At 47.3% G+C, this 24,414-nt stretch overlaps 1 protein-coding gene across 3 annotated transcripts in view; it reads right to left on the bottom strand.

Moving 5' to 3' along the window:
* Positions 1-24,414, bottom strand: part of PTH1R (parathyroid hormone 1 receptor) — a 156,392-nt gene that overhangs the window by 45,822 nt on the left and 86,156 nt on the right. For all 3 annotated transcript variants that reach the window (XM_069959165.1, XM_069959167.1, XM_069959166.1), the window contains exon 2: positions 23,001-23,097. In XM_069959165.1, coding sequence (XP_069815266.1) covers positions 23,001-23,097 — 97 coding nt within the window. The remainder of the gene's footprint in view (positions 1-23,000; positions 23,098-24,414) is intronic.

Consider the following 24,414-nt stretch of genomic DNA (forward strand, 5'->3'; position numbering starts at 1 on the left):
TGAACACCAGGACGTAATTTAATCGCGTTTGCCACAAGTTCTATTGTTGTGAAATCAAATCAACTTTTATGGCAAAAGTGCGTGTTGAGGGAGAGAGACTCTCATCGCCAGACGCTCTAATGGAAAAGGCAACGGAGGGGGGGGGGGGGGGGGGGAAAGGTGTTCAGATCAAATACCTAACCCAAAGACAATGACTACCAGCACAGCCATCTATATAGTGCCCCAATAAGGAAACCGGTTCAGGGGGCCCCTTAATGTTCAGGGTTGGATCACGGCCTTTGAAGACCCTTTTGGATAACTTTGTTGGGTGAATCTTTCCTTTCATGGACGATGACACCCCCAGAGCTGCATGTAAGGCATCAAACTAGCCAGAAACCTACTGAGGGGCAGGTACCCAAGAATAGCCTCTACAGGTGTTTGTGACTTGGCTCATATCCTGGGTCATCTTGAAGGCTCGTCAGTGGATCAGTTTTGACTTTTATTATATTTCCAGATTAGGTGGAACTAAGGGGAAGTTTTTTCCTTTTGTAAGAGCTACTTTGTATACTTTTCTTATACTGCATTGCCTGTAATACTCCAAACATTGCTCGGTCCCTGGACCGGTCCCTCAGACTGGGCAAGCCACACCTGGACTATTGGGCTGGGCAAGCCGGCCCCATGGACTCTCGGGATGGGCAAATCATCCCTAAATTCTTGGGCTAGGCAAGGCATCCCTGGACTTTCAAGCTGAGCAAGGCGCCCCTGGACTCTCAGGCTGGGCAAGATGCCACTGGACTCTCAGACTGGGCAAGACAAGACACCCCTGGACTCTCGGCCTAGGTAAGCAGTCCCTGGACGCTCGACCTGGGCAAGACGTCCCTGGATTTTTGCTGTCCTGGAATATTAGCTAGACAAGCTATCCCTGAACACTTGCTGGACAAGCTGTCCCTGAACTCTCAGGCTGGGCAAGACGTCCCTGCACTCTTGAGCTGGGCAAGACGTCCCTGGATTCTCGGCCTGGGAAGACGTCCGTGAATTCTTGGACTGCACAAGACATCCCAAGATTCTTGCTATCCCGAAATTTTAGCTAGAGAATCCCTCCCTGAACTCTTGCTGGACAAGCCACCCATGAACTCCTCTAGCCAAGACAATCTTCTGGACTATCACATCATTTGATCTTTTGGACAAGATGGCCCTTAAACTCTTGCTGGACAAGTTGTCCCTTAACTCTCATTCACTCTCTGCTGTTGACCCTAATATAGCCAAAGCCATTCTCCTAGTTACAATGATCACCGGGCCGGTCTCACATGGGCTTCTCTCTACAGCCCTGTACTGAGGAACCATCATCATTTTGGAAGCATAGTCATGTAGGATGTGGTAGACATAAGATAACATTACTGTGATTAGTTGTAAGGTCCTGTGCTAATAACTTCTCTTGGTGAACCTTGCACCCCGTTTGTGTGTATAGCGCCCTCACCTGTAGAGTAATGGCTTTGTACTGACTAAATTCACTGACACAGTATGGTTTCTACATTGTAGCAACGGGAGCCTGCGGTTTCCATGATTCCTATTTTATTTTATGTCTTGGACCCCCCTTATTTTCCTTATCCTACACTGGCGGGCACTGTCATGTGACCAGTGAGATCTAGAAGGTGTATTCTATGATTTCCCACAGGGCTCATCCCAATACATGATGTTTAGGAGGGAGGGGGCTGTAATCATCATGGTTATATTTGGGTCCCAGGTTGTACTCCAGGCCTTCTCACCCTCCTCCTGACACCAGACATCATTCACAGTATAATATACAGCACAGCCATCTCATTGCTCTCTCTCTGGGGCTATGTATATACCTAATGACTATATTACACTCCAGGTATTTTACTGCGCAGGAGACTGATGCCGTCGCCTGCAGAAAAAATACACCGAGAGTCTCCAGGATGAAGGATGTCGTCCATGTACTGGAAGCCAATAATAGATAGATAGATAGATAGATAGATAGATAGATAGATAGGAGATAGATAGATAGATAGATAGATAGATCGGCACTATGTAACACATTTAATGGCATCAACCTTTAAATCTAGAACATATGCAAAGTAGATGTTAATGGTCGCACTCCAGTAATGTGGAAGCAATTCTTTTGTTCGTCCATATGTTTCATGTGAGGTTACAGCTATTCCCGGGGCTCTTATAGACTTTATTCAATGCTCGCTCCAGGAAATAGCTGTAACATATGGACGAATACAAGAATTGCTCTGGCATTACTGGAGTGCGGCCATTTCCTAGATAGACAGGAGATAGATATATAGATAGATAGATAGATAGATAGATAGATAGATAGATAGATAGGAGATAGATAATAGATAGATAGATAGATAGATAGATAGATAGATAGATAGATAGATAGATAGGTCTCATAGTACAGTTGTATTATACTTGAATACTGGGGATAACAGCACAGTATACACTAAGCTCCTCAGCTCCCTCTACAGGCGGCTGTAGGCAGGTAATATCTTATTCTTTAGAGGGACTTGTTTGAGGTCAGAACAGTTTGGGCAGCAGAATTGCAGGTTCTGATGTCCGTTATCTGCAGTCTCTTCTAGCTGTGATTTACAGTCTCTCTCAGTGCTAGAATGCAGGACATGGATGTACGTCAATCCAATGACAACAACAAACCGCACTCCCTCAGAGATGTTGGGTGCTAGTGCAAAAGGATTCCTCAATCCCACGGTATATATGAAGACAAAGGCACTGCACTTCCAATTCTATGATGCTTATGAGAGAATTTTATTCACACAAAAAATGAGTAGTTTGTCACAATCCAACCAGATCAGGATACAAAGTAATTATGCAGGTAAGTAATGCTACTGGCCAGCCAGTAGCATTACTTACCTGCATAATTACTTTGTATCCTGATCTGGTTGGATTGTGACAAACTACTCATTTTTTGTGTGAATAAAATTCTCTCATAAGCATCATAGAATTGGAAGTGCAGTGCCTTTGTCTTCATATATGGATGTACGTCAGACTCTCTAATGACCCATATGTACAGCGTAAGGACCATGAGAACACACGAGGAGACACAGTATAGGGTATCGATGCATTCAGACCAGCCAACCGGCCCCTACTCTGTACGGACTACAGGTAGGGTCTCTGCTATGGCTCATATCATGTTCCATAGCACATACACTGACTTACAGGATAGCTACCTAATGATGGCGCTCTAGAGGAACATCATCTGTCTGGAGAAGAGATAACCTGCACCCCTAGAGACATGGTTTCCACCATCTGGAACAGAAGCTTCACAGCCTGGAATTTCCCTGAATTCCAAAAGCACACCTGTGATTCTTACCCGGCACCACTGGGTGGCGCCCCAGATCACCCTGATTTGCATGCTGCCCTGTATACCTGGTCCTGGCTTGGATTTGCATTCTCTGATTAGTTGTAATTGTAAAGGCCGCTTAGGAATATATAAGCGCCACTCATGGCGGCGGAGAATAACAATTTAATAGCTTCTCTATAGTGAAGTGGCGTGTAATACGCTGAAGCCATTACTGCCCGAGACATTGGGTGTGTAATCTCCCATCTCCACCAATGACTCCGAAACATATTCATCTCCCCAGCTTATTTATATTCATATATATATTCTTTTCAACCGGGCAGGAATAACCTCACATCATCCGCGACACGGTACTCCTATATAGCGAGAATCAAGATTCTGCTGTATCCTATCAATCACCTTATTACGCTCCAAGACACAAAGCTATAACCTCAAACATCTCACGTGCATGAGAGAGACACATAGTAATCCCATTATAATATTATACTATATCAGTGATGTCATACAGGGGGCGGGGCTGTGACTACCTCTCTATGCACATGATATACAGGCTGCTTGTCAGCAGTAATAGATGAATAGCTGTTGGTTATATATTCTGCAGGATATACAGATAGATGGCGCTCACGTAGTGCTAATGTTTGCCCATAGAGCGCTCCGATGTGTAACTGTAATATATTCAGGATTCTTTAGATGACGAAAGAAGGAAGAAGCAGGAGCAGGAATCTCCTTAGCGATGTCAGGCCTGAGGCTCCGAAATCACCTGACCGCACCCACGGCCACTGCGACAAAAAGTCTGATAAGTTTTCTTAAATAAATAAATTTTCTTACTATTTCAAGAATTTATATGCTATGTATACTGTATATTGTATCATGTAGTATCCGCCAGTCACCTCCAGAGCTGCACTCACTATCCTGCTGTTATAGCATGTCTTATCCTCCAGAGCTGCACTCACTATGCTGCTGTTACGTTATGTCTTATACTCCACAGCTCCATTCTCTATTCTGCTGTTACATCATGATATACCCTCCAGAGCTGCACTCACTATCCTGTTATTACATAATGTCTTATCCTCCAGAGCTGCACTCACTATCCTGCTGTTACATCATGTCTTATCCTACAGAGCTGCACTCACTATTCTGCTGTTACGTTATGTCTCATCCTCCAGAGCTGCACTTTCTATTCTGCTGTTACATCATGTCTCATCCTCCAGAGCTGCACTCACTTTCCTGCAAATACATCATGTCTTATCCTCCAGAGCTGCACTCCCTATGCTTCTGTTACATCATGTTTTATTCTCCAGAGCTGCACTCCCTATGCTTCTGTTACATCATGTCTTATCCTCCAGAGCTGCACTCCCTATGCTTCTATTACATCATGTCTTATTCTCCAGAGCTGCACTCCCTATGCTTCTGTTACATCATGTCTTATCCTCCAGAGCTGCACTCCCTATGCTTCTGTTACATCATGTCTTATCCTCCAGAGCTGCACTCCCTATGCTTCTGTTACATCATGTTTTATTCTCCAGAGCTGCACTCCCTATGCTTCTGTTACATCATGTCTTATCCTCCAGAGCTGCACTCCCTATGCTTCTGTTACATCATGTCTTATTCTCCAGAGCTGCACTCCCTATGCTTCTGTTACATCATGTCTTATCCTCCAGAGCTGCACTCCCTATGCTTCTGTTACATCATGTTTTATTCTCCAGAGCTGCACTCCCTATGCTTCTGTTACATCATGTCTTATTCTCCAGAGCTGCACTCCCTATGCTTGTTACATCATGTCTTATCCTCCACAGCTGCACTCCCTATGCTTCTGTTACATCATGTCTTATCCTCCAGAGCTGCACTTCCTATGCTTCTGTTACATCATGTCTTATCCTCCAGAGCTGCACTTCCTATGCTTCTGTTACATCATGTCTTCTCCTCCAACTCCTCCTACTCACTATTATGCTGTTACATCCCGTTTTACTTTCCAGTCACCAAGAGCTAATAACTTCTTTACGATGCCCAGAACAAGACTTGGAGAAAAACAAAAAATCCAGGGCTGACCTTTAACCTCGCAGGGTCATGGGGACATCCTCAAATACCCAAAGATCAAAGGGTGTATGCTCCATAGAGGCAGACCCTGTCACTGTGACTAATAGCTCAGAACTCCTAGACATGGCGGCTGTGATCAGATGTGACTGATCCCTCGTGGATGTATAAACCAGCGTGAAACATTGTAACATTCTGTGTAATTATTGATGAACGTGGGATTAGGAGGGAAGCGGCCCCCGGGGGCCACCTGAGCTTCCTATGGCTTATAGACCTGAGCACTTCACATAATGGATTCCATAGTGGCTGATGTGGTGTGACGGCGGAGGATGTGCTAACCGTGTAACATCAGCACTGACACGGCCATTACCAGTGTAACCAGTAAGGAGGACACAACCCCCCCAGTGCCCTCGTACTCCGCAATAGAGGGGCTTATCTAGTGGTGGCCCCTGGATTATCACCTGGCGCTCCCATTCTGAGAGGTTTGACCCCCAGCCTTCCTGAGACGAGGCTGAATGGAATCCGTGACACAATGGGAAAGCCTCGTATTAAGGGGAATTCCCTTAGATTTCTGCTCTTCGCATGTACTGCAGCTATATATATATATATATATATATAGATATACTGTATATATATATATATATATATATATATATATATATATACACACACACACACACACATATATTCGCACCCTTCCATGATGGCGACCCAGCAGTAATCCGTGCTGACATGTGCGTGACACGGTGTAGCCATCCCTTGTAATGTGTCCACTCGGCTAAATCCAACAATCACCATGGAAACAGATTAACCCTGTGAATGAACACTGACCCCCACATCTGCTGGTCCCTCATCACCAGCCCGGACAGTACTAGTCAGCAGCGGAGATCACTACAGAGAACGTGGCTGCTCCTCACCCCTAAACCTTACACCAAGATCTACCAACCCTACAGCTGCCAACAATACACCCACCAGCACTAACCCCACCAGCACTGCACCATCCAACAATACACCCGCCAGCACTACACCATCCAACAATACACCCGCCAGCACTACACCATCCAACAATACACCCGCCAGCACTACACCATCCAACAATACACCCGCCAGCACTACACCATCCAACAATACACCCGCCAGCACTACACCATCCAACAATACACCCACCAGCACTAACCCCACCAGCACTGCACCATCCAACAATACACCCACCAGCACTACACCATCCAACAATACACCCGCCAGCACTACACATCCAACAATACACCCGCCAGCACTACACATCCAACAATACACCCGCCAGCACTACACCATCCAACAATACACCCACCAGCACTGCACCATCCAACAATACACCCGCCAGCACTACACCATCAAACAATACACCCGCCAGCACTACACCATCCAACAATACACCCGCCAGCACTACACCATCCAACAATACACCCGCCAGCACTACACCATCCAACAATACATCCGCCAGCACTACACCATCCAACAATACACCCGCCAGCACTACACCATCCAACAATACACCCGCCAGCACTACACTATCCAACAATACACCCGCCAGCACTACACTATCCAACAATACACCCGCCAGCACTACACCATCCAACAATACACCCGCCAGCACTACACCATCCAACAATACACCCGCCAGCACTACACCATCCAACAATACACCCGCCAGCACTACACCATCCAACAATACACCCGCCAGCACTAACCCCACCAGCACTGCACCATCCAAAAATACACCCGCCAGCACTACACCATCCATCCAATCCAATATACCTGGCTACAGTCACCTCACCCAGCCTGACATGGCTGATACCAGAGAGTAATAGATTGTATATACCTGTCCTACAGTCAGATGAGTTCTGTGTAGCCATCATATCTGTTTCACCAGATCTACCATATGGCTGCCATTCAGGAGCCTGGAAAGCTGGGTGATAATAATAGAATGACATGTTCACAGAAAGCTGCATAACATTGTATCTTGTGAGTGGTTACAGCTGCAGTGAGTACAGGAATCCTGGAGGGGGCGATGTATCATTAGGATCCTATAGCTCTGTCTTTAAGAGAGAGAAGAAGAAAGAAAGGAGGAGGAAGAAGAGGAGGCTCCGCACTGTAATATTGTGAAGTATCACAGAATGGGATATAAAGCCATATATATAAGCGACATATATATATATATATATATATAACATATATAACAGACGTGTTACACGCTTGTTCACACGCAGCTCCTCCATCACAAAATGAGTCAACGGGTAGAGTTTTGTAAACCACTTTAGGAGCGGCTGTCGCCATCGTCGCCCATCACCTGTTACCCATAAAGCCGCCATCTCCCTGTAATCTGTTATACATGTGCGAGCCCCGGGGCCGCCTCTTGTAAATCTCTTTATGGGACCTTTCATGTGGATGGAGGCTCCAATAAAACAGGTTTATAAACTCCGCTACACGACACGGAGAGAGAACAATAATCTGAATGTATCATGTGCCATGAATGAGGATCACAAGGCAAGATGGCGGACACTGCGGGGGAGGGGGCTGGGGAGTCCTCTATGGGGATTATTCAGGATGACAGCTGGACTCATCTCTGCAGGTGCGGTAAAGAGTGATGACATCATCGGTGACATCATCTGTTCTCCTCAGATGACCCTGACTGTATCAGTGTGACAGCAGCTTATCTTGGCTCATACCTGTCTGCTGCTTAGAAGGCTCAAGTAAGTTACCTGTCCAGCCAATTGTCATATGGTACCGAATAAGCACCCTGTGCGGCACCCATACAGCATGTTACTAGGGTATGACATCACTTTGGTGGTTGGAGTCCAACATCTGGGACCCCCACAAAGAAGGGGCTCCAGCACTGATCCAGAGCTTCACTGTTTTTCCCTCCAGAGCAGCGCTCTACTTTATCGAATGGAGTTGTTCTACAGTTCTCCTAGTAGATTGTGAAGGACTTTTCACCTCTCCTAGTTTCTTCTTCCACAACTGGGGAACAAAGGAAACATGGAGTTTGGACTTGGTAGAACTTGATGAGTTGTCCATTCTTTGGTCTTTAACCACTCTAGATGTATCTGGAACAGGGGTGTAAGATGTTCCGGATAGACCTAGAGTGGTTAAAGACCAAAGAATAGACAACTCAACAAGTTCTACCAAGTCCAAACTCCATATTGCCTTTTTGTCTCTTGGTTCTTGTCCTCTTTGTCTAGGTGCTGACTGGTAGTGGAATGGTTCTAGATTTTGAAACTTTATGGAGGAACAGGAGAAACATGGAGGTTAGACTTGGCAGAACTTGATGGATTATGGGATCCTACCAACCTAGACCCACTCATAACCATCTAAGGCTCTGTCCCGAGGACTGGGTGTCTAGTAGCTTGGAGGAATATGGAATACAAAATGTGATGGATCATTCTCTACTCTGGTTTGGTCCTTGAGCACTCTAGATATAGTATCTGGAACCTTTATAGACTATTTCTAGTGGAAAGGGTGAGGACTGAGCCTAATAGTATTAACATCTGAAACATTCAGAGGACTCACAGAACAGGTCGGAGACTGGATTGTTCCTCTACTATTATTCGATTGCTACAATTCTAGACATATCCAGAACCTCCAGTGTAATAGATGAGTTCTGGAGTGATGATAGTTTTTCATGTTTCACACCAAATACATAAAATCAGAGTTTTCCTTCTTCTTCAAGTAGGTAAAGTTCCTTCATCAGGCGTCTTCATCAGGATATTACAGCACAATCATAGTTTTGGAGTTTGTAACGTTATGGAGAAAACCATGACACATGGGCACTGGATTTGGTAGAACTTGATGGACTCCTCATCTACTATTGTATCCAGAACAGGTTTAGTTTCTATGTTATAGGTTCTGGAGTGATAATAGGTTTTGGAACATTCTGAAGAGACAAGAAAAAATGGAAAGGGGGGGGGGGGGTCTGGTAGAAGACGATGGACGATGGTTAATATTTGATTGCAATGATTGGTGACATATCCACAACTTCTTGCATAATACACAAGTTCTTTAATAGATTGGGAATGTGGAACATTCTGCACACAAGACACATGGGAGATGCGGACTTGGTGGAACCTAATGGAACGTTCTCAACTTTGTCCGTCATTACACGGAACCTTCTGTCCACTCCTCTTTGTTCTTTCCCCATTCTAGAATCTGCTGTATGATATATTTTTTTCACATCGACACGCTGACCCTTCATTTTGAGATAATGGAAAGAGCCATAGAGGACCATTTATTACAGAGTACTCCAACATTTGAACTCTTGCAAAACTGCAACTCCCAGCATGCCCTGTCACCTGCTGGCTGATCGGAGGCGCCATAGCTTGGGGAACATGATCCGCTCCCTGCATGCACAATCTAGAGGGGTTGGCAAGGAGCCCATGTATGTGACCACTTCTTACCGGATCATTATAATCTTATCTTATTATACCATATAATACTATAGTCCTATCCTATTATACCTTATAATATTACAGTCTTATCCTATTATACCTTATAATATTACAGTCTTATCCTATTATACCTTATAATAATACAGTCTTATCCTATTATACCTTATAATATTACAGTCTTATCCTATTATACCTTATAATAATACAGTCTTATCCTATTATACCTTGTAATATTACAGTCTTATCCTATTATACCTTATAATATTACAGTCTTATCCTATTATACCTTATAATAATACAGTCTTATCCTATTATACCTTGTAATATTACAGTCTTATCCTATTATACCTTATAATATTACGGTCTTATCCTATTATACCTTATAATAATACAGTCTTATCCTATTATACCTTATAATATTACAGTCTTATTCTCTTATACCTTATAACACTATGGCTATATCCTATTATACCTTATATTACAGTCTTATTCTCTCATACCTTATAACACTATGGCTATATCCTATTATACCTTATAATACTACAGTCTTATCATCGCCTTGTTTGTCCTCAGTTGCTGCGGATCCGTTCAGGTTATTTTCTTCCTCCCCCCTGGCCCTGATATCATTGTTGTTCTGAGGCGAAGCGCGACCCCCCCAGAGACCACCTCTACATAATTACAATTAAGCGTCTTCCTATATCTCAATACATCTGTATACGGTACATTGAATGCGTCGCCACGGTGATGGCGCTAATCAGCATAATTTTTGCGGGGGTTGGCAGATATAAATATTTATGGGCACATCTCTACTAATCAATATCAATATTGTAGTAGAAACGATCACTTTCTGAAACGCGCGGCGGCGGTGGCGGGGGGTTTGGGGGGGGGGCTCCCATAGATTATACTGAGTACTGTATATACTTACTATATGGATTACTCTGTAAAATATAACACAGCCAATCATGTGACCCAAGGAAAAACGTGGCATTGTGGAGAAGAGAGCTGATATGGCGGTGATATAATAGTGATGGAGGAGGCCGACGCGTTTCACAGTCCCAGCACCCTCAAATTGCGTTGTCTTTTATTAAAGGGAAGAGATGGTGCCTCGAAATGCGCTGTAATTTATCATATACTGTACACCGGTGAAAGCTTCAGGGACTAGTCTGTTACCATGATGTAAGGATCAGGCAGTAATCCCAAAATGCATCGTCCTTTTGGTGGTCCAAAGCGTGTCTCCACTCAAACATTACATTTGATATGTTGCTGCCCATGGTGAGACTAATAATTCCTTCCATACTTGTTATTATCTATTCAGTCTCCTTCCCCTAGTTCTGAGCTGCTGCTTTCTGCTGAAAACACAAAAATCTGTGTGTGAGCCTTTCTCTCCCTCCTCCCCTTCTGAGACAGCTGATGTAAACAAGTCCCTGGCAGGCTGTATCTGCAACATTGTAGCTTTTTTGTAATGCCAGAAGGGTTATTCTGAGGTCAAGCTGCTAATGAACTCGCTGTAATTAACTCTCCTAGCATTACAAAGAAGCTACAATGTTGCAGATACAGCCTGCCAGGGACTTGTTTACATCAGCTGTCTCAGAAAGGAGGGGGGAGGAGGGGAGACAGAGAGAAAACCTCACACACACATTTTTGTTTCTTCAGCAGAAAGCAGCAGCTGAGAACTGGGGGGAGGAGACTGAATAGATAATAACAAGTATGGAAGGAATTATTAGTCTCACCATGGACAACAACATATCAGAAGTTATGTTTCAGTGGAATACCCCTGTCAAAATAACTAAGGGCAGAGTTTGTTCCTCTGACACGGCTGTACTGTAATAAAGGGGTCGTTTGAAAACCCAAAGCGCGTCGTCTTTTACTGAATAATTGCTGAATTGTGAACATGATTAAAGGGGTTGTTCACCCCAAAAATTATTTCTTTCAAATCACCTGGTCCCAGCAAGTGCCATTGTAATTTACTTCTATTTAAAAAATCTCTAGTACTTATCAGCTGCTGTATGTCCTGGAGGAAGTGTTGTATTCTTTCCAGTCTGACACAGTGCTCTCTGCTGCCACCTCTGTCCATGTCAGGAACTGTCCAGAGCAGCAGCAAATCCCCATAGAAAACCTCTCCTGCTCTCCAGACTGGAGATTTTTTTTTTTAATAGAAGTAAATTACAAATCTCTGCGATCTGTGCCCCGTCCTGCACTACAATCCCCATCCTCTGTATACTCAGTATATATGTATATACACAGCGCAGCCTCTCCCACCTCTACCCAATCAATACCTGGAATCTATCACTCTGGAAATCCCATCTATAGCAGCGGCACAGACATTGTGGCCGATATCGACCCCAAGACAAACGAGTCACCAGTCAATAACGCATCACAGACCCCTGTACCATGTGACACGGACAATAGCGCCCCCACCCCCCTCTGGTCAATACAACACAATGTTGACAGGCGACAATGATCTTGTATATACCGTCCTGCATTAGGTATAACGCCATGGATCGGACCTGAGAATGATGGACGAAGTCATGACATCAGAGGAGAATGTCTAATCCTCCAGGGTCACATGACCTCTGCGCGGCACGAGCCGGATTATAGCCGCCGGTCTGTTTATATAACATTAGCAATGACATAATACCTAATACATAATACTGGGAAGCCTCCCCAGTGACCCGCCCGGTTTGTAAGGTTAATTGGTGCAGATGGTGGACGGGCGGCACTCAGTGGGGGTCTGTGCCCCCCCCCCGGCAACCGATTAGTGAGGCTCCACTGAGAAATCACATGAGGAAGGGGAGAAGAAGGACGCTGGGCCAGAAAGGGGGGCCCACCGGAGACCATAAGTCATAGTGACCGACAGCTCAACAAATAGGACACGACAGGCGGTGCAACCGGAGTTCAGCCACTATATCTAAGCCGATTGTGTGTGATACTGGCTGCCGAGCTGTGTATCTAAGCCTACGGTGTGGAATACATGGAAGAACTGCACCAATCAGGGGCCAAGTAGATGTGAATAGTAGGAGAGATTTATCAAACATGGTGTAAAGTGAAACAGGCTCAGTTGCCCCTAGCAACCAATCAGATTCCACCACTAGATTCCATCAGATTCCACCTTTCATTTTCTAAAGAGTCTGTGAGGAATGTTTGGTGAAATCTGATTGGTTGCTAGGGGCAACTGAGACAGTTTCACTTTACACCATGTTTGATATATCTCCCCTAATAAGTTTATAACAGATGATTAGAGAGCGTCGGTGCTGGCAGGGTCCAGGCTGCGGTGCTGGGGGGGTACGGGCTAAAGTGCTGGGGGGGGGGGGGGGGTGATGGTGCTGGGTCGGATGGTGATGCTGGTCGGGGGAGAGGGGTACGGGCTGTGGTTCTGTGGTGGGAAGTAGGGGCTGCAGTGCTGGGGGGATGGGATGGCGGTGCAGGCGAGGTTTGGGCTCCGATGCTGGGGGGAGGGGAGGGATCTGGGCTGGGTCCTGTGGGGGTCCAGGCTGTAGTACTGGGGGAGAGGGGGGTGCTATCAGGATCGGATGGTGATGCTGGGGGGAGGGTACGGGCTGTGGTGCTGTAACGAGTAGGATCTGTGGTGCTGGGGGGATCAGATGGCGGTGCTGTCGGGGTCGGGTGATGATGCTGGGGAGGGGGAAGGGGTATGGGCTGTGGGGAGGTCAGATGGTAATGCTGGGGGGTACGGTCTGTGGCAAAGGGGGATATAGGGGCTGTGGGGGTCAGATGGTGATGCTGGGGATATGGTCTGTGGTGCTTTGGGGGGGGGGGGTCAGATGGTGATACTGGGGGGCACGGTCTGTGGTGCAGGGGGAGTAGGGGCTGTGATCTTGTGGGGGTTCTGGGCTGGGGGGGGGCAGATGGTGATGCTGGGGGGTACGGTCTGTGGTGCAGGGGGAGTAGGGGCTGTGATCTTGTGGGGGTTCTGGGCTGGGGGGGGCAGATGGTGATGCTGGGGGGTACGGTCTGTGGTGCAGGGGGAGTAGGGACTGTGGTGCTGTGGGGGTTCTGGGCTGGGGGGGGGGGGGTCAGATGGTGATGCTAGGGGTTCCAGGCTGTAGTGCTGGGGGTCCGGGCTATGGTGCTGGCAGAAATTATGAGCATAGGTAAGGAGTAAGAATGATAAAACCAGCTGTGAGCCTCATACAGAGAAGGTGAGGGTGGGGCCCCCCGACCCCAGCGCAGGTGCCCCCCACTCCCCACAATAAAAGCCCCCTACTCCTATCAGCTGGGAAAAACTATTTCTAGGATCAGTCACTATATATTTCTGTGTACTATGTACAGCACTCTCTGTATATCACTATCTGGGCTCTGAGCACTGTATGGCAGTATGTGTGCACTATATACAGTACTTTCTGAACGTCACTGTGTGGCGGTATGCGTGCACTATATACAGTACTTTCTGTGCCTCAATGTATAGCGGTATGTGTGCACTACGTACAGTACTTTCTGTACATTACTGTATAGCGGTATGTGTGCAGTATATACAGTACTTTCTGTACATTACTGTATGGCGGTATGTGTGCAGTATATACAGTACTTTCTGTACATCACTGTATGGCGGTATGTGTGCAGCATATACAATACTTTCTGTACATCACTGTAGATCAGTATGTGTGCGCCATATACAACAGTCTCTGTATATCTCTATCTGGGCTCTGAGCACTGTATGGTGGTATGTGCATACCTCCCAACTTTTGCAAAGAGCAAAGAGGGACATGTGCGCCGCGGTCCCCATAGCCACGCCCCCATAGCGACCCTCCATAGCCACGCCCCCATAGCAACCCTCCATAGCCACGCCCCCATAGCAACCCTCCATAGCCACTCCCCTACAGTCACCACATGCTGCTGACTGAATAGTGCCCTATACAGTATCCAATCCCGCCAAAAATGCCCTATATAGTATCCAATCCCCCATTATAGTGCCCCACATAGTATCCAATGCCCCCATATAGTGCCCCCATATAGTGCCCCACATAGAATCGAATCCCCCACATAGTGCCCCACATAGTACCCATTGCCCCCATATAGAGCCCCACATAGTAGCCTATGCCCCCATATAGTGCCCCACATAGTAGCCAATGCCCCCATATAGTGCCCCACATAGTAGCCAATGCCCCCATATAGTGCCCCACATAGTAGCCAATGCCCCCATATAGTGCCCCACATAGTAGCCAATCTCCATATAGTACCCCACATAGTAGCCAATCCCCCCATATAGTGCCCACATAGTAGCCAATCCCCATATAGTGCCCCACATAGTAGCCAATCCCCCATATAGTGCCCCACATAGTAGCCAATCCCCTCATATAGTGCCCCACATAGTAGCCAATCCCCATATAGTGCCCCACATAGTAGCCAATGCCCCCATATAGTGCCCCACATATTATCCAGTCCCCCATATATGCCCCACATAGTAGCCAATCCCCCATATATGCCCACATAGTAGCCAATCCCCCATATAGTGTCCACATAGTAGCCAATCCTCCATATATGCCCTACATAGTAGCCAATGCCCCCATATATGCCCCACATAGTAGCCAATCCCCCATATAGTGCCCCACAGAGTAGCCAATACCCCCCATTTGTGTGGCCCCAGCGGAAAAAACAATAAACCAGTAACTCACCTGTCCTCCGGTCCCAGCAGCTCCTCTCCCGGCAGAGCGCGCACTCCCGTCATCCTCCGGGGCGGGCAGCGGGGTACAGAGACACTGACTGTACCGGAAGTGATTCATGACAGAGGCTGCAGGTCACTTCCGGCACAGTCAGTGTCTCTGTACCCCGCTGCCCGCCCCGGAGGATGATGGGAGTGCGCGCTCTGCCGGGAGTGGAGCTGCTGGGACTGGAGGACAGGTGAGTTACTGATTTATTGTTTTTTCCGCTGGGGCCACATATAATGCGGGACACTGGGGGCCGTTCCGGGACTGCGGGACAGCACCCCGAAAACGGGACTGTCCCGCGAAATCCGGGACGGTTGGGAGGTATGTATGTGTGCAGTATATACAGTACTTTCTGTACGTCACTCTATAGCAGTATGTATGCACTATATACAGTACTTTCTGTACATCACTGTATGGCGGTTTATATCTCAGGATTACATGTCACAGTTACAGTACATTCATATAGAAATGCTATTGTGTCTTCTTGTGGCAGCTGTGCACCATGTGAACGCTGCCCGAGGCCACTTACACACAAGAACAGAACATTTATGCGCCTGTTTTATGGCTATAAGGCCTGGCTGACCGCGGGTGTAATGACCCGAACTAACAGCGGTACAGATCTCTACAGTGCGATTAGTACAGGCCATTACAGCCAGGACCTACAGCCGTAACACAGATGGCGGAATGTCGCTGCCCCCCCCCCATTCATAAGACGCTTATCCTGAGCCTGCTGGTTCATGAATTGAATTCCAGAAGTACGGTAAAGACTGACAAAAATACAGTATACTATATATAATATACCACCTCTCTATGCTGTATTATCTGCTGTACAGTACACTGCCCCTCCATGCTGTATACACCTGTATTATCTACTGTACAGTACACTGCCTCTCCATGCTGTATACACCTGTATTATCTACTGTACAGTACACTGCCTCTCCATGCTGTATACACCTGTATTATTTGCTATACAGTACACTGCCTCTCCATGCTGTATACACCTGTATTATGAGCTGTACAGTACACTGCCTCTCCATGCTGTATACACCTGTATTATCTGCTGTACAGTACACTGCCTCTCCATGCTGTATACACCTGTATTATCTGCTGTACAGTACACTTCCTCTCCATGATGTATACACCTGTATTATCTGCTATACAGACAGTACCTCTCCATGCTGTATACACCTGTATTATCTGCTGTACAGTACACTGCCTCTCCATGCTGTATACACCTGTATTATCTGCTGTACAGTACACTGCCTCTCCATGCTGTATACACAGGGCCGATTCTGGCTTTCCTGCCGCCTGAGGCAAACCCCCCAGCGCCCCCCCCCCCCCCCCCCCCCGCGCGCACGTCCGTAACAACCCGAATACCGCCGCCAACACCGGCATCCGCCACCCCCCCTGCTGACCACACTCACCCCCCGCCGCCCCGATCGCCGCCCCGAACGCCTGAACGCGACCTCTGCCGACCCCTGGCACTCACCACAGCCTGGAGGAAGATGAGAGCTGCTGGGTGACGTCACTGGAGCCCGGCGGGACATGGGGGACATCCGTGAGTGTGGGCGGCTGGACGGCTGTGGGACATGTGAGCGGCTGCGGGGCTGCTGTCATTTTAGTTAAGTGAAACTTAACTAAAATGACAGCAGGGGGAACATTTTGCCGCCCCCTGCAGGACCGCAGAATCTGCCGCCTGAGGCGGAATGCTCATTCCGCCTCATGGCAGAAGCGGGCCTGTGTATACACCTGTATTATCTGCTGTACAGTACACTGCCCCCCCCATGCTGTATACACCTGTATTATCTGCTGTACAGTACACTGCCTCTCCATGCTGTATACACCTGTCTTATCTGCTGTACAGTACACTGCCTCTCCATGCTGTATACACCTGTATTATCTGCTGTACAGACAGTACACTGCCTCTCCATGCTGTATACACCTGTATTATCTACTGTACAGTACACTGCCTCTCCATGATGTATACACCTGTATTATCTACTGTACAGTACACGGCCTCTCCATGCTGTATACACCTGTATTATCTGCTGTACAGTACACTGCCTCTCCATGCTGTATACACCAGTATTATCTGCTGTACAGTACACTGCCTCTCCATGCTGTATACACCTGTATTATCTGCTGTACAGACAGTACACTGCCTCTCCATGCTGTATACACCTGTATTATCTGCTGTACAGTACACTGCCTCTTCATGCTGTATACACCTGTATTATCTGCTGTACAGTACACTGCCTCTCCATGCTGTATACACCTGTATTATCTGCTGTACAGTACACTGCCTCTCCATGCTGTATACACCTGTATTATCTGCTGTACAGTACTCTGCCCCCCCCATGCTGTATACACCTGTATTATCTGCTGTACAGTACACTGCCTCTCCATGCTGTAAACACCTGTATCATCTGCTGTACAGTACACTGCCTCTCCATGCTGTATACACCTGTATTATCTGCTGTACAGTACACTGCCTCTCCATACTGTATACACCTGTATTATCTGCTGTACAGACAGTACACTGCCTCTCCATGCTGTATACACCTGTATTATCTACTGTACAGTACACTGCCTCTCCATGATGTATACACCTGTATTATCTACTGTACAGTACATGGCCTCTCCATGCTGTATACACCTGTATTATTTGCTGTACAGTACACTGCCTCTCCATGCTGTATACACCTGTATTATCTGCTGTACAGTACACTGCCTCCCCATGCTGTATACACCTGTATTATCTGCTGTACAGTACACTGCCTCTCCATGCTGTATACACCTGTATTATCTGCTGTACAGTACACTGCCTCTCCATGCTGTATACACCTGTATTATCTGCTGTACAGTACACTGCCTCTCCATGCTGTATACACCTGTATTATCTGCTGTACAGTACACTGCCTCTCCATGCTGTATACACCTGTATTATCTGCTGTACAGTACACTTCCTCTCCATGCTGTATACACCTGTATTATCTGCTGTACAGTACACTGCCTCTCCATTCTGTATACACCTGTATTATCTGCTGTACAGTATACTGCCTCTCCATGCTGTATACACCTGTATTATCTGCTGTATAGTACACTGCCTCTTCATGCTGTACACACCTGTATTATCTGCTGTACAGTACACTGCCTCTCCATGCTGTATACACCTGTATTATCTGCTGTACAGTACACTGTCCCCACCATGCTGTATACACCTGTATTATCTGCTGTACTGTACACCGCCTCTCCATGCTGTATTCACCTGTATTATCTGCTGTACAGTACACTGCCTCTCCATGCTGTATACACCTGTATTATCTGCTGTACAGACAGTACCTCTCCATGCTGTATACACCTGTATTATCTGCTGTACAGTACACTGCCTCTCCATGCTGTATACACCTGTATTATTTGCTGTACAGTACACTGCCTCTCCATGCTGTATACACCTGTATTATCTGCTGTACAGTACACTGCCCCTCCATGCTGTATACACCTGTATTATCTGCTGTACAGTACACTGCCTCTGCATGCTGTATACACCTGTTTTATTTGCTGTACAGTACACTGCCTCTCCATGCTGTATACACCTGTATTATCTGCTGTACAGTACTCTGCCCCTCCATGCTGTATACACCTGTATTATCTGCTGTACAGTACACTGCCCTCCTCCATGCTGTATACACCTGTATTATCTGCTGTACAGTATACTGCCTCTTCATGCTGTATACACCTGTATTATCTGCTGTACAGTACACTGCCTCTCCATGCTGTATACACCTGTATTATCTGCTCTATAGACAGTACACTGCCTCTCCATGCTGTATACACCTGTATTATCTGCTGTACAGTACACTGCCTCTCCATGCTGTATACACCTGTATTATCTGCTGTACAGTACACTGCCCCCCCATGCTGTATACACCTGTATTATCTGCTCTATAGACAGTACCTCTCTATGCTGTATACACCTGTATTATCTGCTGTACAGTACACTGCCTCTCCATGCTGTATACACCTGTATTATCTACTGTACAGTACACTGCCTCTCCATTCTGTATACACCTGTATTATCTGCTGTACAGTACACTTCCTCTCCATGCTGTATACACCTGTATTATCTGCTGTACAGTACACTGCCTCTCCATGCTGTATACACCTGTATTATCTGCTGTACAGTACACTGCCTCTCCATGCTGTATACACCTGTATTATCTGCTGTACAGTACACTGCCTCTCTATGCTGTATACACCTGTATTATCTGCTGTACAGTACACTGCCTCTCCATGCTGTATACGTCTGTATTATCTGCTGTACTGTACACCGCCTCTCCATGCTGTATACACCTGTATTATCTGCTGTACAGTACACTGCCTCTCCATTCTGTATACACCTGTATTATCTGCTATGCAGTACACTGCCTCTCCATGCTGTATACACGTGTATTATCTGCTGTACAGTACACTGCCTCTCCATGCTGTATACACCTGTATTATCTGCTGTACAGTACACTGCCCCTCCATGCTGTATACACCTGTATTATCTGCTGTACAGTACAATGCCCCCCTCCATGCTGTATACACCTGTATTATCTGCTGTACAGTACACTGCCTCTTCATGATGTATACACCTGTATTATCTGCTGTACAGTACACTGCCTCTCCATGCTGTATACACCTGTATTATCTGCTGTACAGTACACTGCCTCTCCATGCTGTATACACCTGTATTATCTGCTGTACAGTACACTGCCTCCCCATGCTGTATACACCTGTATTATCTGCTGTACAGTACACTGCCTCTCCATGCTGTATACACCTGTATTATCTGCTGTACAGTACACTGCCTCTCCATGCTGTATACACCTGTATTATCTACTGTACAGTACACTGCCTCTCCATGCTGTATACACCTGTATTATCTGCTGTACAGTACACTTCCTCTCCATGCTGTATACACCTGTATTATCTGCTGTACAGTACACTGCCTCTCCTTGCTATATACACCTGTATTATCTGCTGTACAGTACACTGCCTCTCCTTGCTATATAGACTCCTTCGGTCCCTGTGTTGCAGTTCTTACAGGACGTTGTATTATAGGATGATTATTATAGGAGTTATTTACATAAATCCCGCGGTTCCCACCATTGTCCGGTATATACAATGTATTATCTGTGCCGACAATCGAGAGACAGAAGTGGTGATGGCGCGGTTCCCATTCCCCCCACAGTGGGACGTGACATTGTGATGATGGATTTCAGCCTCTTCCTCTATTTACAGGAATATGGGGGGGTCATTCTATAAGTACATATTCCGGCTCTTCCTGTACATCCTATAGAGGACGCATTGTAGCGTACAGCACGTCGTATCCATGGAGTTCCGGACACATTATTCTCTGATCATTCACAGACCGGTGAACACACAAATAAACCGACAGATCATCAATATGGCGTCCGAGAGCGAATGGAAACAATTTATTCCCGACACAAGAAATCCATATAGATGATGATAGAAACCGAGACCCCCACTCAGATCTCTGCCCTGTCCCTGCTATGCTGCCACAGACTACTGCACCCAGCAGCATCGCCTGCTCAGAAATATTACTTAAAGGGGAAGTCCAGGTTATAAGAATAGAAAGTATTGAGGACCCACAGGGCTCAGCGGTTGTCACGGGACCGCCCCCCTCCAGACCCACTATCCCCCTCCAGACCCACTATCCCTCTCCAGACCCACTATGCCCCCTCCAGACCCTCTACCCCCCCTCCAAACCCACTATCCCCCCTCCAGACCCACTATCCCCCCTCCAGACCTTCTACCCCCCTCCAGACTCACTATCCCCCCCCAGACTCACTATCCCCCCTCCAGACTCACTATCCCCCCCCAGACCCACTATCCCTCCTCCAGACCCACTATCCCCCCTCCAGACCCACTATCCCCCTCCAGACCAACTATCCCCCCTCCAGACCTTCTACCCCCCTCCAGACCCACTATCCCCCCTCCAGACCCACTATGCCCCAACCAGACCCTCTACCCCCCTCCAAACCCACTATTCCCCCCTCCAAACCCACTATCCCCCCTCCAGACCCACTATCCCCCTCCAGACCCACTATCCCTCTCCAGACCCACTATGCCCCCTCCAGACCCTCTACCCCACCTCCAAACCCACTATCCCCCCTCCAGACCCACTATCCCCCCTCCAGACCCACTATCCCCCCTCCAGACCCACTATGCCCCAACCAGACCCTCTACCCCCCTCCAAACCCACTATTCCCCCCTCCAAACCCACTATCCCCCCTCCAGACCCACTATCCCCCCTCCAGACCCACTATCCCTCTCCAGACCCACTATGCCCCCTCCAGACCCACTATCCCCCTCCAGACCCACTATCCCTCTCCAGACCCACTATGCCCCCTCCAGACCCACTATGCCCCCTCCAGACCCTCTACCCCACCTCCAAACCCACTATCCCCCCTCCAAACCCACTATCCCCCCTCCAGACCCACTATCCCCCTCCAGACCCACTATCCCCCCTCCAGACCTTCTACCCCCCTCCAGACCCACTATCCCCCCTCCAGACCCACTATCCCCCTCCAGACCAACTATCCCCCCTCCAGACCTTCTACACCCTCCAGACCCACTATGCCCCCTCCAGACCCTCTACCCCCCCTCCAAACCCACTATCCCCCCTCCAGACCTTCTACCCCCCTCCAGACCCACTATCCCCCCTCCAGACCTTCTACCCCCTTCCAGACCCACTAACCCCCCTGCAGACCTTCTACCCTCCTCCAGACCCACTTTCCCCCCTACAGACCTTCTACCCCCTTCCAGACCCACTAACCCCCCTCCAGACCTTCTACCCCCCTCCAGACCCACTATCCCCCCCTGCAGACCTTCTACCCCTTCCAGACTCACTATGCCCCCTCCCCAGACCCACTATCCCCCCTCCAGACCCTCTACCCCCCTCCAGACCCTCTACCCCCCTCCAGACCCACTATTCCCCCTCCAGACCCACTATCCCCCCTCCAGACCCCTCTATCCCTATCCAGGCTCCTCTATCCCCATCCAGACTTTTCTTTCCCCCCTCTAAACCCTCTATTTCCTCTCCGGACTCCGTTAGCCATCATCCAGACTTTTCTCCCCCCCTCTAGACTCTTCTATCCTCCCTCCAAACCCTCTATCTCCTCTCTCCGGACTCCTCTATCCATCATCCAGACTACTCCATCCCCCCTCTAGACTCCTTTATTCCCCATCCAGACCCCTTTGTATTTTCTAGACTCTTCTGTTTTCTCCATAGACTTCTCTAGCAGTGGTTTACTTGCTTGGGAAGTGAAGGAATCCACCATGGCTGACTATTTCCCTCGGCTTCTGCAGTATGATGGGGGTGGGTGGGGGGGGGGGGGGCAGGCGCCATTTACCTTGTATGACAGGTGAGCTCCTACCATCCTGTAATATCAGTATATATTACAGGGCAGACCATCTCTCTCTACCTGTGTATATAGTATCAGCACCATTGTTGTGTCTGCCGTATACCGCACCGTGCAGGGCACCCACCTTGTGATCTGGATTTCAGGTGTTCCTCACACTTCCCTTTCTCTATGAATAACATGCTGATCTGGTCCTCTTTGGTGATGACATCATCCGTATCCACCTGGAGAAAGAGAAAGGAGAACCAATCAGGAACAAAGGACTTACTGACACTTTACACATTTCTGAAACACTCTGTGCTGCTGGGAGGCCCTGCACTATGTAGGGTGGTGAGCACACTGTGGCCGAGGCTTCCACCACATACAGACATGCAGGGGTGTCCTACTGCTCAGTCAGGCTGATCACATCGGCTTTGATGCAAAGGCAGGTAACCTGTTTACTGACGCAAATTTACCACATTTCCCCTTTAAAGGCAATAACAAGCTACAAGTACATATCCACCATCTGGAAATTATGACATCATAGGTGTGAGGATGTCACTATGACATCATAGGTGTGAGAAAGTCACTATGACATCATAGGTGTGAGAATGTCACTATGACATAGGTGTGAGAAAGTCACTATGACATCATAGGTGTGAGAAAGTCACTATGACATCATAGGTGTGAGGATGTCACTATGACATAGGTGTGAGAAAGTCACTATGACATCATAGGTGTGAGGATGTCACTATGACATCATAGGTGTGAGGATGTTACTATGACATCATAGGTTTGAGGGTGTCACTATGACATCATAATTACCCTTTGACATCATATAGTAGTAGTAGACTGTACACTTAATAACAAGCTCATTTTGACATCAAAGACATGATGATGCCACTTTCCTATGATGTCATAGGTTCCCTTGTAAAATCATGGTGGCTATTCACTTGCCCTTTAACCATAATAAAGAGATTTATTAAAGGGGTACTCCAGCAATTTTTTTAAATCAACTGGTGTTAGAAAGTTATATAGATTTGTTATTTACTTCTATTTAAAAATGTCTAGTCCAGTAGTTATCAGCTGTTGCATGTCCTGCAGGAAGTGGTGTGTTCTCCACAGTCTGACACAGTCCTCTCTGCTGCCACCTCTGTCCATGTCAGGAACTGTCCAGAGCAGGAGAGGTTTTCTATGGGCATTTGCTGCTGCTCTGGACAGTTCCTGACATGGACAGAGGTGGCAGCAGAGAGCACTGTGTCAGACTAAAAAGAATACACCACTTCCTGCAGGACACACAGCAGCTGATAAGTACTGGAACACTGGAGATTTGTAAATAGAAGTAAATTACATATCTATCTAACTTTCTGAAACCAATTGATTTGAAGGAAACAGATTTTCGTTGAAGTACCACTTTAATAATATTAAACAGCTGGGGGGGGGAGGTTGATGAATATTCTCAGTGCTTTGCAGCAAAGGAGACTAATGGAGGTCAATTCAGAACAAACAAATATCAATGTTGCTAAGTGGGTCATATCAGGAATCTATAACAGTCCCATTGC

Source organism: Dendropsophus ebraccatus, chromosome 2, assembly GCF_027789765.1.
Source record: "Dendropsophus ebraccatus isolate aDenEbr1 chromosome 2, aDenEbr1.pat, whole genome shotgun sequence".
Lineage (NCBI taxonomy): Eukaryota > Metazoa > Chordata > Amphibia > Anura > Hylidae > Dendropsophus > Dendropsophus ebraccatus.